Source organism: Salvelinus alpinus, chromosome 30 (assembly GCF_045679555.1).
Source record: "Salvelinus alpinus chromosome 30, SLU_Salpinus.1, whole genome shotgun sequence".
Lineage (NCBI taxonomy): Eukaryota > Metazoa > Chordata > Actinopteri > Salmoniformes > Salmonidae > Salvelinus > Salvelinus alpinus.
Window position 1 is genome coordinate 45,836,774 of NC_092115.1, and position 17,867 is coordinate 45,854,640.

The window sequence follows — 17,867 nt, forward strand, 5'->3', positions numbered from 1 at the left end:
AATGGCTTCCGTCTGGCCAATCTACCATAAAGGCCTAATTGGTGGAGTGCTGCAGAGATGGTTGTCCTTCTGGAAGGTTCTCCCATCTCCACAGAGGAATACTGGAGCTCTGTCAGAGTGACCATTGGCTTCTTGGTCACCTCCCTGATCAAGGTTCTTCTCCCCTGGTTGCTCAGTTTGGCCGGGTGGCCAGCTCTGGGAAGAGTCTTGGTGGTTCCAACTTGATTCCAGTTAAGAATTATGCACGGCCAGGCGCTAAAATACAAATTGGTTCTATTTGTGATGCTCAACATGCTGCAAGTACAGCCCCTCCCATCATTGTATTATTTAACTAGACAAGGCAGTTAAGAACAAATTCTTATTTACAATGACGACAGATCAACAGATTTTTACCTTGTCAGTTCAGGGATTCAATCTAGCAACCTTTTAGTTACTGGCCCAACGCTCTAACCACTAGGCTACCTGCCGCCTCCTGTTTCTAGGAGCATATACCCACGTGCCATCTCCTCATTGGTTTTTAGGAGCATATACCCACATGGGTGATTGAAAGATGAGGTCCACACTCCTGTCAGTTGTAAAGCTGCCATATAAAGTCCAAAGAAGAAAAAGAAGTAAGGAGGAGATGACGAGTAACAACCCAATGTTTAAACAAGGACAAATTAGCTAGCAACAGCAAGCTAGCTAGATAAATTGCCGTAAATGTTTAATGCTTTTTGACCTGTCCCAAATGAATATAATTGGTTCAGAGTTTGCTTTGATATTTCAACCTGCACGTCCTGATCGCTTCTGGTGTGGTTTGACAAAATCAACTTGCTCAGCATTTAAGCTACCCTGCGCCCTTTAGATCTCAGAGAGCGCGTGGTCTAGAGAAAAAGAGGTGACACAAGGAAAGAGTAATAGACTCTATTCACCAAGAGAGATAGGGGGGAAATCTCCATGATGAGAGCATAATTTTATCGGATGCTTGTATCTGATATTTACAAGTTACATGAATTGTTACAAATGCACTTAATATTGTATTTTTTCAAATAATTACTCAGCGTAATTATGCATGAAATGAAAGATGTTTGGCTATCCCTCAGATGAAACGCACAGGACTGATATCGCCATCTTGGCGCTGCATAGTGATGCTGTTAGCGCGACCTCTACCGGTCTGTCGGTGAACAGCAGCCAAGTGGTCCTGATGCTGCGTGATGAGGATGCTGTATACGGTAGGGGGAAATATAAACCCTTTTTTCATCTTTTGGTGAGACTCAGTCTCTGTGGCGCAATGGAATAGCGCGCTGGACTTCTAATCCAGAGGCTCCGGGTTCGAGTCCCGGCAGAGATGAGTTGTAATCAGGAGCCAGGTGGCTTTTTAGAAAACATAAACCTAGTAAATGTATGAATTAGCCTAAAGCATACCTTTTATTTCACTACAACATTGTGTCCATACGAATGTGTATGTTGTCTCTCAATGTGGAGATAAACTAATGGAAATTCTGTGGCAAAATAATATCGTTTTTCTATAAAACGAAGCATGCCATTTCCAGAACAGATGCGCGTTGGTTTCTCTAAGCCATGTATTTTATTATCAGTTCTCATCGCAGTGCTTCGATATCCTTTAGCAGTAGTCGGGAATGTGCGCGCAATGCATGCGCCGCTTGGTACGGATTGACTTACCTCATCAGACACTTTCCCCTGAAAGACTACAGCTCTAGCTTGACATCTTAACTCAGACACCCACCTGTCTTTGCATTATCCCCCCCACTTATCCTTTCTTTCATGTGATCTGAATTCATTCACACATCTATCCATAAGTCATTCATGAGAATATAGAATAGTCTATACCCTCTCTGACTGCCAGTATGTGGGAAATTATAATAATTGTAATTATAGGCAATAATGAGTGTCACATTATGTAACTACTTTTAATCATATATTAGGCCTAAGCCATATAAAATAAACTCATTGCACGTGCCTGTGTGCATTTGTTTCAATTACACAAATTAAGTATTCTAGGCCTACACCATCATCACAAATAGATCAAATGACATGTTGATATTGTATGTTGATTATGCAACTAGCGCTCGTATAGGAATGCGCGCAATGACAACTCTTTGCCTCGTGCTTCTGTTTTCAGCACCTGGAGCTGTCCTGCACTCACATGCCCTGTCAGGGCCTTTTTAGAGACACTATAATTTCAGTCCTCCAACAACTAATTAAAACACACGCGTTTGAATTATACGGATGCATAAAATGCTCCAATGAGTAGGCATATGTGTCTCTATGTGTTGAATTTTAACAGACATTATATTTGTAAAAACAATCCTGCTGCTACTACAGCTGTCAGTTTGGTGATCCCCTGCCCAGTTTGACATTGATTTCCTCCTGCCTCCTGTTTGTTGCCTATGGTAGTGATTGGGCTTTTCGTGCCGCCATCCACCATGTTTTAACCCCATGCCTCCCCACACACACGAACTAATCCGCGTGCAAAACTAATCCTTAATCCCCTCGCGAGTTGAACCGCCCCCCTCCACTGAACACCCACCTGGCGGGCCTGGCGCGTGTTGATTCCACTCAAACAGACCACGCCTCGCGCTGTCAGCCAAAAAGGCCCCAACTCCAGTTCAAAAAGCAGAGTAAAACATTGATTCTTAAGTGTTAGGTCTAGGCCTACATCAGTTATCTATGGGGACTATGCCTACTACCACTTCTACCTATAGACTATTATGACTAAACATATAATAATAAGAAATCAATTAAGAAAGAACAATTCTAATTTGTCTATAAGAGGCTAAGAACAATACTATGAGATGACTGGGCATACAATCTATATGAATAGCCGATGAAATCTCAGTTTCTCTCTTTCTTTCCAAATATATCTCAATCTCTCTCTTAGCTCTCTCTCTCTCTGCGTGTCTCTCCCTCTTCCAGGCAGTATGCGCTGGCTCTGTTATCCGAATGGTACGGGCCAAATCGTATTAAAATCCCCTCCCCCTCCTCACTCCTCCGCCCCACACGCCACCCCTCCTCCCTCCTGTCTTTCAGACAGACTGTTTTTGCTGCAGTGAACGGTAGCCGTGGAGAGAGGGAAAACGCAAGAAAAACAAGAAGCCGAAGAAGGAAGATAAAAAGTCAATATAGACACATCCAGAGAGACCTCAGATCCAGCGCCAGCTATCCTGCATCACAAGGACCACTTCCAGACCAGAACCAACGGCGACAAATAGTGCAGGACCCGGACTCCAGAGACGTATATCGGTGTGTATGCTGCTATGTCTGTCCCTAGGAATATTATTGTTGTTGGCTGTGTCCGGGCTGTAAGCGAACGGGAGACACCTGTCACTGTTGTAAATACGACGCGTTCTTGTTCTGGAATGTTTCTACGTGCACCTCGCTCAGTAGCCTAGGTTACTGTCAGGTGGTGGAGGTAAACCGTTATCTTGACCCGGGAATAAAACGCTAGACGCGTTGTATAATTTAGTGCGAATATGCTTTTTTGTTATTGGACTGTAGCGACGTTATGCCCCGCCGTCTCTCCCCTCCCCTTCCCTCACGGCTTTTAACACTGGTCGTGTGGCTGCAACCGCGCGCTGTTTGCACCTTTATGTCCACGTTTATAGGCTACTAGGTGTTGATTTCCTCCACACGTAGGCTAATTTCGTTTATTGGGAGAAAGGTGTAGGAAAGGTGGCTCCTACCGGGGCTCCTTTCTAGATTCGACGCCGCATCCAGCAGCATTGCAGGTGCCTTGTAGGCTATACCTATCTTTAGGTTGTACTTATCCAATCCCTTGTAGAGGGGCTATTATTAGTAGTGATCCGCAATAATGTTATTATAGCCTACCAATCAGTTCTGTGTTTTTCTTGACACACTCCTCGAATGGTTCCAACAAGAATAAACATCCCCCTATTCTATCCCCGCCCTAAATTCGCCCGCCCGTCCCGCAGGCAACCTCTCTCTCGCCATGGCTCGCGCTGCTGCTGAACCGAACGGTTACAATCAAGGGGCATTTCGAGGATAGATCCTAGCCTTGCCTCGGCTGCCATGTAAAGCTATGTGCTTGTGAGAGCCTGAGGGTATGTATTATAGTGACACAATGTGCGTTACATCTGTGTCATGTGAAGCACAGCCAGGGAATTCTCAACGGGCGACCGGCCGGTGCAGGCATCTTGCTGCTCACTCTTGCGTTTTGCTTGGCCAATAGGGGGATTTGATTTGTGTTATTTGTAGTTAACAAGAGTTGTTTTGGTCCCAGAAAACATCCTACCTATACAGGGCAGTTTGTAGCATTCTCCCCGACCAAAGCAAGATTTGGTCCCCCCCCCACTTCGTGGGAAAAACATTTTAGTGTCACCCCTCTTGGCAGTGGACAGACAAATGTGCAGACTTAAAGTGCATGTCCTGCAATTCTGTGCATGAGGCAGAGAGAGCATTTTTAATGGTTTGAATTCATTTCATTCTATTCAACTCATTTTGCCATGGGGCGAAGAGAAAACTTTGGAGTTGTAAAGCAAATTTTCCCCAATTCTACACATTTTGCCATGGGATTGAGAGAAGAAATTGCTGTTTTAAAGCTAATTTTTCCCAATTCTACACATTTTGCCATGGGATTGAGAGAAGAAATTGCCGTTTTAAAGCTAATTTTCCCCAATTCTACACATTTTGCCATGGGATTGAGAGAAGAAATTGCTGTTTTAAAGCTAATTTTCCCCAATTCTACACATTTTGCCATGGGATTGAGAGAAGAAATTGCCATTTTAAAGCTAATTTTTCCCAATTCTACACATTTTGCCATGACTAATGCCGTGTTCATATGATATCTGAGTGAGAGTGACTAACAAAATCAATGAGGGCCCCTAGAGGTTGGAGACCCTGGGCATGTTCCTCGTGTGCCCGGTCATTAATTCAGCCATGATACGTACCTAGCAATCTATAAAATGTTAGCTGACATGGGCTAATTGAGTGACTGTCAGTGACTGACACAACAAGAGAAAAACTGCTGATGCACTACCAATTTTCGAAATTGCAGTTTGTGTGTTCTACTATCCTAACTACCAGTAAGTTGAGACCGCGACTGACTTCCTAAAAAAAATACTGCTTATAATTGGCACTGCACCTTTACATTTAGAGGTGGATTGAATACATTTAGAGCATGGGGTTCTCAAACTTTTTGGGGCCCCGGGGAACCCATTTGTAATAACAAATTCACCAGGGACCCCCCTCATAATCAGAACAACAACTTCAAAATAGAACAATGTATTAAATTGCATTGCACACTTTTAACTTATTCCACAGATCAAAGGCCACAAGTTGTTTAAACCGTTGTTAGTAATATTCATAAAAAAAAATTAAATGTAAAAAAAAATGACATAAATATTTTAAGAGCTGACCGTGTACCGTTTTGGGGCAAATGATAAACAGACACTGATTTTCTGCCTTTAGTGATTTATACAGTTGCCTTTTACAGCAGTAGGCTATAGGCTCGATCACTGCGTCACCACCCGATACTTTATGACACAGGCAGATTGATTAAGCCCAGGGAGCAGTTACGTGAATAGCGATGTCCAGACGTTCATTCAGCACCGGCCAACCAATCAGAAAGCAAGCAATTCATCAATAATGCTCTTGCTTTATCTCCACTGCTGTAGGTAACACTCCGGTAACACTCCGGTGCTCCTCTGCCTACCCTCGTGAGGATTCATTGAGACGAACAAACGGATCTGTGTGTCCAACCGACCATGGCATTCCCTTCTTACCCGGTCCCTGGTCTATGGATGCTGAGCTTATTGACACTACTGACAGCCTCTGTTCAGAGCAACTTCATCGTTTTCGGTAAGCATCTCTCTCACCCCTCCTCCCACACTCCCCCCTCCACTATCTGACGCTCTATCCTGTTGACGTTTTATTTCTTACCGTGTGACTACAAGGGAGTCACGGAGGCGTTAATAATAAGCTCATGGGGCACCTCCCCCCTCCCCCTGAGCTCCAACTGAATTTCTGCTCTTGTTTTTGAAGAATGTGTGTGACTTACATGTGCACAAACAGGCCTGTGCTATGCCTCTCTCTGTGTCACACACATATGTGCGCATACATAGGCTACCCCTGCACATTATTATGTGGGGCCAATATGATCATTAGAGACATTGAAAATTGATCATTGGGAGAGCCCTTAATGGATACAGTAGGCCACACACACACACACACACACACACACTGCTCTCAGTGGACACACACACGTCTATCAATCATCAACCGTCTGTCGATTAAACAGCCTATGATTGGCAGAAAATCACCCTTTTAAGTATTGATTTGTTCCATCAGTAACTGTTGACCGACGGGGGTCAGACACAAGCAAGTAGTAATGTTATAGCCTTTATAATAGAGAGTAACTATCCCAGACTCACTATCAGACTCTAAAAAACAAAACACTAGACTATATTCTCTCGTGCCCGTGCGCTCACTCTTGCAGATGTGCGCTCACACAGAACCCCACAAATTTGAACGCATGCAAACACTTGCACTTGCACTTATGTCAGCTGTTTTTACTGCCTGTTGAATTATGCATAACTGTATTTTCTGTGCTTCTGCGTATGGAATATGTGTTGAGAGCCGTGTGGAGCGGTGGTCAATGTGAGTCAATGGTCAGTGAGAAGCTGTAACCTACTGCTGGGGGTAGGGATGATAAACAATCTTCTGCTGCTACTAAGATAAGGGGCCAGTCCCAAATGGCACCCTATTCCCTTTATAGTACACTACTTTTGACAAAGGCCCACTATATAAGGAATATGCTGGAATGCAAGTCAGTCAGTCAAAAAACAAACAGCACACAGGACGCCTGTCAGCCAGGTTCTGCGTCTCAAATTGCAGCCTATTTCCTATATCTGTCCTGGTTAAAAATAGTGCACTATATAGGTAATAGGGTGCCATTTTTGACATTAGTAAGTCAGCCAGTCAACAATAAACAGCCCACTGGAAATCGGTGGTGTGAGTGGTTCTTTCAGGAGGCCTCTCTGCTGCCAGAGCCCCATTCCCTGAGCAGACTAAAGTGAACTGCTGGCACAGAACAGAGGCCATCCCTCTCTCCCGTCTGTAAATCTCAACCAAATTAATGATTGGTCTACACCCGCATGCCGTCCTTTAATATTTATTCATTGTTGGTCCCAGCTGAAAGAGCAGCCTCTCTCTGCCTCACTCAATCCAGCGGTGCGCTGCCGAGCCACACGAGACAGAATGCACTGAGGTAAACAAACTACTAACCACGTTGTGTTGTGGTCTTTCTCTATGAGACCACCACAATGTGTGCATCCCAAATGGCACCTTGTTCCCTACATATTGCTCTATGGGCTCTGATCCCAGATGGCTCTAAGGGCCTGGACAAAAGTAGTACACTACATAAGGAATAGGGTGCCATTTGGGATGCAAAACATTATTCCCCGAGGTCTGTAATTTGGCCTCTGCAGAGAAGGGGCACCGTCAGTGACGAGAGGCTAGCGGCCACAATGTGTGTGTGTGTGTGGACACAACACACAGGCCTAAGGTAACTGGGTTAGCGAAACAGAAACAGGGGGTTGCAGCCCAAATGGCACCCTATTCCCTATTTATGTTTGCTCTACTTTTGACCAGAGCCCTTAAGGAAACCCATAGGGTTCTGGTCAGAAGTACTGCACTACATAGGGGATGCCATTTGGTACTTATTCTTGCCCAATCACAGTGATCTAATATGTATCCTTCGGCGATATAGTCCATCTGAACTGCTCCACTGCACATCGAGTTGTGGGAAATGGATTTGTCAAATTGTGTGCAATTAGAAGCTCCCTGTATGGGGGCCACGGCACAGACAAACCGTTAGCGCTGTCCTTTCCCTGGCCTTGACATACTGCTCATACAGTGAGGGAAAAAAGTATTTGATCCCCTGCTGATTTTGTACGTTTGCCCACTGACAAAGAAATGATCAGTCTATAATTTTAATGGTAGGTTTATTTGAACAGTGAGAGACAGAATAACAACAAAAAAATCCAGAAAAACGCATGTCAAAAACGTTATAAATTGATTTGCATTTTAATGAGGGAAATAAGTATTTGACCCCCTCTCAATCAGAAAGATTTCTGGCTCCCAGGTGTCTTTCATACAGGTAACGAGCTGAGATTAGGAGCACACTCTTAAAGGGAGTGCTCCTAATCTCAGTTTCTTACCTGTATAAAAGACACCTGTCCACAGAAGCAATCAATCAATCAGATTCCAAACTCTCCACCATGGCCAAGACCAAAGAGCTCTCCAAGGATGTCAGGGACAAGATTGTAGATCTACACAAGGCTGGAATGGGCTACAAGACCATTGCCAAGCAGCTTGGTGAGAAGGTGACAACAGTTGGTGCGATTATTCGCAAATGGAAGAAACACAAAAGAACTGTCAAACTCCCTTGGCCTAGGGCTCCATGCAAGATCTCACCTCGTGGAGTTGCAATGATCATGAGAATGGTGAGGAATCAGCCCAGAACTACACAGGAGGATCTTGTCAATGATCTCAAGGCAGCTGGGACCATAGTCACCAAGAAAACAATTGGTAACACACTACGCCGTGAAGGACTGAAATCCTGCAGCGCCCGCAAGGTCCCCCTGCTCAAGAAAGCACATATACATGCCCGTCTGAAGTTTGCCAATGAACATCTGAATGATTCAGAGGACAACTGGGTGAACGTGTTGTGGTCAGATGAGACCAAAATGGAGTTCTTTGGCATCAACTCAACTTGCCGTGTTTGGAGGAGGAGGAATGCTGCCTATGACCCCAAGAAACCATCCCCACCGTCAAACATGGCGGTGGAAACATTATGCTTTGGGGGTGTTTTTCTGCTAAGGGGACAGGACAACTTCACCGCATCAAAGGGACGATGGACGGGGCCATGTACCGTCAAATCTTGGGTGAAAACCTCCTTCCCTCAGCCAGGGTATTGAAAATGGGTCGTGGATGGGTATTCCAGCATGACAATGACCCAAAACACACGGCCAAGGCAACAAAGGAGTGGCTCAAGAAAAAGCACATTAAGGTCCTGGAGTGGCCTAGCCAGTCTCCAGACCTTAATCCCATAGAAAATCTGTGGAGGGAGCTGAAGGTTCGAGTTGCCAAACGTCAGTCTCGAAACCTTAATGACTTGAAGAAGATCTGCAAAGAGGAGTGGGACAAAATCTCTCCTGAGATGTGTGCAAACCTGGTGGCCAACTACAAGAAACATCTGACCTCTGTGATTGCCAACAAGGGTTTTGCCACCAAGTACTAAGTCATGTTTTGCAGAGGGGTCAAATACTTATTTCCCTCATTAAAATGCAAATCAATTTATACAATTTTTGACATGCGTTTTTCTGGATTTTTTTGTTGATATTCTGTCTCTCACTGTTCAAATAAACCTACCATTAAAATTACAGACTGATAATTTCTTTGTCAGTGGGCAAACGTACAAAATCAGCAGGGGATCAAATACTTTTTTCCCTCACTGTATGGGGTTTCTTCATTCTGCATCAAATGTTTAAATGAGCGCTGACACACAATATGCACGCTCTCTGCCGTATTGTTTGGCTAATACATATCATTCATGTGCATTTTGTTTTCGGGGCGGAAGAAAGTAAAGAGACAGCCATGACATGGAGGCTTTGAAAGCTTGAAAGCAACAGTGTAGATTTTGAGGCATGTTGTGGTGACAGACAGGCTTGGTGCATCTGATGGTTTACCTGCAGGTCATGGATCTGTCTAGCTAATCATTTTTCCTCTCTGATACATAGCATTGCATTATTTACACTAAGTAGGCCCTTCTGTTCAGTGCCTTTTAAAATGAACTCCCCATTCACCGGCCATTATCACCATTATTTGACCCCCCCCCTCCCCTCCCCTCCATCTCCCCCCTCCATCCATCTATCTAGGTCTCTGTTCCAAATGGCACCTTATTCCCTATATAGTGCACTACTTTTGACGAGGGCCCTATGAGCAATGTGGAACGCGGACTACCACTAGGTCGGACACACGACATTAAGCCATGTGTTGCTGTATATCAATAATTGAACTCCCGAAAATGTACGTGCCAATCGCCGATTGCTCCTTTAACAACCTGATCAGATAACCTAGATTGAATGGCTCCCAGTTGATCAACAATAGTGTAAAACAGCGTTTAGCTACAACCAAAAGCTCAGGGAATCCATTGGTTGTTCTTGCATGGTCAATTCTCCACCAATACAAACCCTAATCAAATGTGACATATTTCTGAACGCGAGAAGTCCTCTCTGCACTGCAGGTGCAAATTTCAATCTTGGTGTTGGATTGACAAAATAAGCTCCACATGAAGAACCCAAATCACTATCAGGTCTGTGCCCTCTCAATTTCAGAAATCAGGACTTAATCTCATCTTTTACATGCTTGAATTTGATGAATATTTTCGATAATTGCAATCGTTATTTCTATTTAGCGGGCCGTGATAGGATTTCATTAGCATGTGCTCAACACTGACCTCAGTATCATCCCTATGGGGACTAGTCAAAAGCAGTGTACTATAAAGGGAATAGGGTGCTATTTGGGACGGTTACCTCGACAATCATGAGTGGCTCAAGGGAGGATGGGAGGGAGGCTCTAGCCTGTTAACAATGCTGAATGATAAGCACTGACTCATTAACAAGCTGGAGTACAAGAAGCCCGAGGGAATTACTGGCTAGTGACTGTGACATTAATAAAGAGGCCTAAGCTTCTACATCGCCCTCTAACGCTCTCTCTCTACTCTGGATGGCCCAGTCCAGGCCACTGGTTTTCGAACCTGGGGCCGTATGTATCAAGCGACTCAGAGTAGGAGTGCTGATCTAGGATCAGTTTTGCCCTTTTAGATCACAATAAATATGAGTACAGTGCCTTGCAAAAGTATTCATCCCCCTTGGTGTTTTTCCTGTTTTGTTGCATTACAACCTGTAATTTAAATTGATTTTTATTTGGATTTCATGCAATGGACATACACAAAATAGTCCAAATTGGTGAAGTGAAATGAAAAAATTTCTTGTTTAAAAAAAAAAGAAACGGAAAAGTGGTGTGTGCATATGTATTCCCCCCTTTGCTATGAAGCCCATAAATAAGATCTGGTGCAACCAATTACCTTCAGAAGTCACATAAAGGCCCCAGAGTCTGCAACACCACTAAGCAAGGGGCACCACCAAGCAAGCGGCACCATGAAGACCAAGGAGCTCTCCAAACAGGTCAGGGACAAAGTTGTGGAGAAGTACAGGGTTGGGTTATAAAAAAATATCCGAAACTTTGAACATCCCACAGATCACCATTAAATCCATTATTAAAAATGGAAAGAATATGGCACTACAACAAACCTGCCAAGAGAGGGCCGCCCACCAGAACTCACAGACCAGGCAAGGAGGGCATTAATCAGAGAGGCAACAAAGAGACCAAAGATAACCCTGAAGGAGTTGCAAAGCTCCACAGTGGAGATTGGAGTATCTGTCCATAGGACCACTTTAAGCCGTACACTCCACAGAGCTGGGCTTTACGGAAGAGTGGCCAGAAAAAAGCCAGAAGGTACTCTGGTCAGATGATGAGACTAAAATTGAGCTTTTTGGCCATCAAGGAAAATGCTATGTCTGGCACAAACCCAACACCTCTCATCACCCCGAGAACACCATCCCCACAGTGAAGCATGGTGGTGGCAGCATCATGTTGTGGGGATGTTTTTCATCGACAGGGACTGAGAAACTGGTCAGAATTGAAGGAATGATGGATGGCGCTAAATACAGGGAAAGTCTTGAGGGAAACCTGTTTCAGTCTTCCAGAGATTTGAGACTGGGACAGAGGTTCAACTTCCAGCAGGACAATGACCCTAAGCAATATGCTAAAGCAACACTTGAGTGGTTTAAGGGGAAACATTTAAATGTCTTGGAATGGCCTAGTCAAAGCCCAGACCTCAATCCAATTGAGAATCTGTGGTATGACTTAAAGATTTCTGTACACCAGCGGAGCCCATCCAACTTGAAGGAGCTGGAGAAGTTTTGCCTTGAAGAATGGGCAAAAATCCCAGTGGCTAGATGTGCCAAGCTTATAGAGACATACCCCAAGAGATTTGCAGCTGTAATTGCTGCAAAAGGTGTCTCTACAAAGTATTGATTTTGGGGGGTTGAATAGTTATGCACGGTCAAGTTTTCAGTTTTTTTTGTCTTATTTCGTGTTTGTTTCACAAGAAAAAATATTTTGCATCTTCAAAGTGGTAGGCATGTTGTGTAAATCAAATGATACAACCCCCCCAAAACATTGTTTTATTCCAGGTTGTAAGGCAACAAAATAGGAAAAATTCCAAGGGGGGTGAATACTTTTGCAAGCCCCTGTATATAGGCAGGAAATATCCCAAGTTGTTCTGCATCCTGATTCTCCACCCGTTTCCCACCTGTTTCCCAAGGTGTGCACTTGCACACTATGCGTCATGGATTTAAAACTATTGGATTGGCGTAATCATTGGCTAGAGGCAGTTTCCACCATTGTTGAATCCATGACGGGAAGTAGTGTGCAAGTGCACACTTTCAGAGAAGGGTGGAGAAAAGGTATGGAGTCCTACTGGAGAGCTGCTGAGAAACAGAAAGGGAGAGAAGAATGAGAGAGAGGGAGACAAACAGACAGAGAGGGAGGGAGGGAGAGAGGGGGAGGGAGTGAGTGACGAACTAACAGAGAGAGAGAGGGAGGGGGAGACAAACAAAGAGGAGAGAGGGGACAGAGTAGGAGAGATGAAAAAAGAGAGAGAGAGCTGGATAGCGACAGAGAGAATGAGCACGGCTGGCTGGGCCCATTTTTGTTTCACCAGCTGATTCAAACAAATTTATTTATATAGCCCTTCTTACATCAGCTGATATCTCAAAGTGCTGTACAGAAACCCAGCCTAAAACCCCAAACAATGCAGGTGCAGAAGCACGATTAACTGACCCGTTCCAGTATTTCATTTATTTAACTAGGCAAGTCAGTTAAGAACAAATTCTTATTTTCAATGACAGCCTAGGTGTAGAACAACAGATTTTTAACTTGTCAGCTCAGGGATTCGATCTTGCAACCTTTCGGTTATTAGTCCAACGCTCTAACCACTAGGCTCCCTGCTGCCCAGTAACAACACCTGTCTGTCTGTCACCTTATCAAATGGCACCCTCTATCCTATATAGTGCACTACTTTTGGCAAAAGTAGTGCACTATATAGAAAATAGGGTGCCATTTTGGACGGATGCTTTGATTAGCACTGCTCTCTATTTGCACCAGATTCTTAGGCAACTGAAATACCCTAATTATTACTCCTATCTCATTTTCATGAAGGTTGATTAATTATATGAAGATGATTGATTAAGCTCCACGGAACAAAACGATAATCAACAGACAGACGTATAGACAGTGAATCATTTCGATTGAGCCATAAGCAGTGTTATAATCTCTAAGTCTGCACCCCTATTCCCTATACAGTGCATTCGGAAAGTATTCAGACCCCTTCCCTTTTTCCACATTTTGTTACTTTACAGCCTTCTTCTAAAATTGTTTAAATCAAATTTGTTTCCTCATCTACACACAATACCCCATAATGACAAAGCGGATTTGTTTTTTTTAATGTTTGCAAATTTATAAAATGACAAAAAGAGAAATACCTTATTCACATAAGTATTCAGACCCTTTGCTATGAGACTTGAAATTGAGCTCAGGTGCAACCTGTTTTCCATTGATCATCCTTGAGATATTTATACAAATGATTGGACATGATTTGGAAAGGCACACAACTGTTAATTTAAGGTCCCACAGTTGACAGTGCATGTCAGAGCAAAAACCAAGCCATGAGGTCGAAGGAATTGTCCGTAGAGCTCCGAGACAGGATTGTGTCAAGGCACAGATCTGGGGAAGGGTACCAAAAAATGTCTGCAGCATTGAAGGTCCCCAAGAACACAGTGGCCTCCATCACGGAAGAAGTTTGGAATCACTGAGGATCTTCCTAGAGCTGGCCGCCCGGCCAAACTGAGCAATCAAGGGAGAAGGGCCTTGGTCAGGACGGTGAAACAAGAAGGAAACAAGAAAATGCTCATCCAGAAGCGGCGCTCCTTGCCTGCATTAAAGTGTCCGGGAACTTTAATGCAGGCAAACTTAAATCGGTTTTACCTCATTTCTACCAGCATGTCACATGTGCAACCAGAGGAAAAAAACTAGACCACTTTTACCCCGCACACAGAGATGCATATAAAGCTCTCCCTCGCCCTCCATTTGGAAAATCTGACCATTATTCTATCCTCTTGATTCCTGCTTACAAGCAAAAACTAAAGCAGGAAGTACCAGTGACTCGCTCAATACGGAAGTGGTCAAATGACGCGGATGCTACGCTATAGGACTGTTTTGCTAGCACAGACTGGAATATGTTCCGGGATTCATCCAATGGCATTGAGGAGTATACCACCTCAGTCACCAACTTCATCAATAAGTGCATCGACGACATCGTCCCCACAGTCACCGTACGTACATTTCCCAACCAGAAGCTATGGATTACAGGCAACATCCGCACAGAGTTAAAGGCTAGAGCTGCCGCTTTCAAGGAGCGGGACACTAATCCGGAAGCTTAAGTAATCCAGGACTAAGATTGAATCCTACTACACCGGCTCTGATGTCGTTGGATGTGGCAGGGCTTGAAAACCTTTACGGACTACAAAGGGAAACCCAGGCGTGAGCTGCCCAGAGCCTACCAGACGAGCTAAATCCTCTTATGCTTGCTTCGAGGCAAGCAACACTGAAGCATGCATGAGAGCACCAGCTTTTCTGTGTGATCACGCTCTCCATAGCCGATGTGAGCAAGACCTTTAAACAGGTCAACATTCACAAAGCCGCGGGGCCAGACAGATTACCAGGACGTGTACTCAAAGCATGTGTGGACCAACTGACAAGTGTCTTCACTGACATTTTCAACCTCTCCATGACCGAGTCTGTAAAACCTACATGTTTCTAACAGACCACCATAGTCCCTGTGCCCAAGGAAGCGAAGGTGACCTGCCTAAATGATTACCGCACCATAGAACTCGTGTCGTTAGCCATGAAGTGCTTTGAAAGGCTGGTCATGGCTCACATCAATACCATCATGCCGGAAACCCTAGACCCACTCCAATTCACATACTGCCCCAACAGATCCACAGATGACGCAATCTCAATTGCACTCCACACTGCCCTTTCCCACCTGGACAAAAGGAACACCTATGTGAGAATGCTGTTCATTGACTACAACTCAACGTTCAACACCATAGTGCCCTCAAAGCTCATCACTAAGCTAAGGACCCTGGGACTAAACACCTCTCTCTGCAACTGGATCTTGGACTTCCTGACGGGCCACCCCCAGGTGGTAAGGGTAGGCAACAACACATCTGCCACGCTGATCCTCAACACTGGGCCCCTCGGGGGTGTGTACTTAGTCCCCTCCTGTACTCACTGTTCACCCACGACTGCGCGGCCAAGCACGACTCCAACACCATCATTACGTTTGCTGACAACACAACAGTGGTATGCCTGATCACCAACAACGATGAGACAGACTATAGGGAGGACGTCAGAGACCTGGCAGTGTGGTGCCAGGACAACAACCACTCCCTCAATGTGAGCGAGACAAAGGAGCTGATCATGGACTAATGGACTATAGGAAAAGGAGAGCCGAACAGACCCTCATTAACATCGACGGGCCTGAAGTAGATCCTGTCGAGAGTTTCAAGTTTCTTGGTGCCCACATCACCAGCTAACTATCATGGTCCAAACACACCAAGACAGTTGTGAAGAGGACACGTCAACACCTTTTCCCCCTCGGGAGACTGAAAAGATTTGGCATGGGTCCCCAGATCCTCAAAAAGTTATACAGCTGCACCTTCGAGAGCATCCTGACCGGTTGCATCACCGCCTGGTATGGCAACTGCTCGGCATCTGACCGTAAGGCATTACAGAGGGTTGTGCGTACGGCCCAGTACATCACTGGGGCCAAGCTTCCTGACATCCAGGACTTATATACTAGGCGGTGTCAGAGGAAGGCCCAAAAATGTTTCAAAGACTCCAGTCACCTGTCATAGACTGTTCTCTCTGCTACCGCATGGCAAGCGGTACCGTAGCACCAAGTATAGGACCAAACGGCTCCTTAACAGCTTCTACCCCCAAGCCATAAGACTGCTGAACAATTAATCAAATGGCCACCCGGACTATTTACATTGATTTCCCCCCTTTGTTTTTACACTGCTGCTACTCGCTGTTTATTATCTGTGCATAGTCACTTTACAAACCTTGACTAACCTGTACCCCCGCACATTGAGTCGGTACCGGTACCCCCTGTATATAGCCTCGTTATTGTTATGTAAATATCCTGTTACTTTTTGATTTCATTGTATTTTCTTACTTTAGTTTATTTAGTAAATATTTTCTTAACTCTATTTCTTGAACTGCATTGTTAGTTAAGGGCTTGTATAAGTAAGCATTTCACGGTAAGGTCTATACCGGTTGTATTCTGTGACAAATACAATTTGATTTGATTATATAGTGCCCATAGGGCCCTGGAGAAACATAGTGCACTATGTAGGGAATCGAGTGCCATTTGCGACGCATCTAGAGTGTTATCATGTCCATATCTGCATCCCAAATTGCACCCTTTTCCCTATAATAGCGCACTACTTTTGACCAGATCCCTATTGGCCCTGCTCAAAAGTAGTGCACTATGTAGGGAATCTGGTGTCATTTGGGAAGCAACCAGAGTGTTATCATCATCTTCATATTTCCAGCTCTGACTGACTTGTTAGGATCTGACACATACGCAAGACAACTTGGTAGGTGAGACTCACAACCAAGCACAGCACTCAGGCCTGGTGTGATAGTAGTTAAACGGTGATAAAATGAACCCGAATTACATGCACTCTCTTCAATAACATCAGATCTGAGAGGCAGTAGTTCTCAGTTCTTAACAAGAAGATTAGACCTCATCAATCCACGTCAGATCCCATCAATCCAGACCAACTCAGTCTATCCCTGATTACATGACAATGAATCAATCTTACTACAACATCACAATAACAAGAACGAGCAATAACGTTGAGCACTCAGGTGTGAGGGAGGGAAGGCCAAGGCCTTTTCTCAATTAGATTTGCTGAACTCATGCGTCCTCTGTCCTCTCTCGCCTCCTTTTGGAAAAGGTCAAAGGGAATCGAGGAGAGGGAACGTGGACAAAAAATGTGCTTGTATGAAATGAGAAGCTCCTTCTCCACTCGTGCGTTGGTTCCAGGGGTGGATCCCAAAATAAATGTGTAAAGTGATCAAAACAAATGAAGTTCATTGTGCAAGATATTTTAGAGATAAATGGATTAGTAGCATATCGTTTTTGTGTGTTTTCTCTTCTGACAGTACAATAGCTGATTCATAGGGGGTGGGTCAGATATCAAAACTCTTTCGAGGTAGAATACACTTGTGATTCCTCGCCAAAAGGAGGCTATCGTGGAAGGGAGTACCGTCTTCCACTTGCCTACTAACGAATTGACACACCTCTCGACCACTTATCGGTTGCTGGGTTACGGAGGAGAGAAGACAGAGGGTGGACTTTTGCCCAAATGAGAAAAGGCCCATTCCAATCTATGGGAAGGAGAAAATCGAGCCGATGGCAGAACTGTCAGCTGTGAGCTGGCCGACCGTTCAGAAAGGCGTTTTGATGAAGGAAACACTAGGGCGGGAAATGAATCAGTAGCGAAACACCAGCGTCATTGTGCAGCAGGCAGAGTCTGGATGCTATGCTGCAATGTTTCCTTTGATTGTGCCATTGCGGTGCAGAGGAATTCTCCTATGGCTCTTTTAATGGATTGCTCTGGGGCTTAAGTCACCAATGTGTCCTGTCGTTG

The 17,867-nt window shown here is 44.6% G+C and overlaps 1 protein-coding gene and 1 non-coding gene across 3 annotated transcripts in view; both read left to right on the plus strand.

The window, feature by feature from the left end:
* The first annotated feature begins 1,256 nt into the window (after nucleotides 1-1,256).
* Nucleotides 1,257-1,330, plus strand: trnar-ucu (transfer RNA arginine (anticodon UCU)). Its single transcript has one exon. It is a non-coding gene; the product is annotated as a tRNA-Arg (tRNA).
* A 1,662-nt stretch (nucleotides 1,331-2,992) lies between these two features.
* The window catches only part of LOC139560635 (cell adhesion molecule 3-like), a 68,847-nt gene continuing 53,972 nt past the window's right edge, over nucleotides 2,993-17,867 (plus strand). Inside the window, exons 1-2 of one of the 2 annotated variants that reach the window (XM_071377590.1) lie at nucleotides 2,993-3,243; nucleotides 5,634-5,817. In XM_071377590.1, coding sequence (XP_071233691.1) covers nucleotides 5,724-5,817 — 94 coding nt within the window. In that variant the 5' untranslated portion in view covers nucleotides 2,993-3,243; nucleotides 5,634-5,723. The remainder of the gene's footprint in view (nucleotides 3,244-5,633; nucleotides 5,818-17,867) is intronic. The other variant, XM_071377591.1, reaches the window with a different exon arrangement.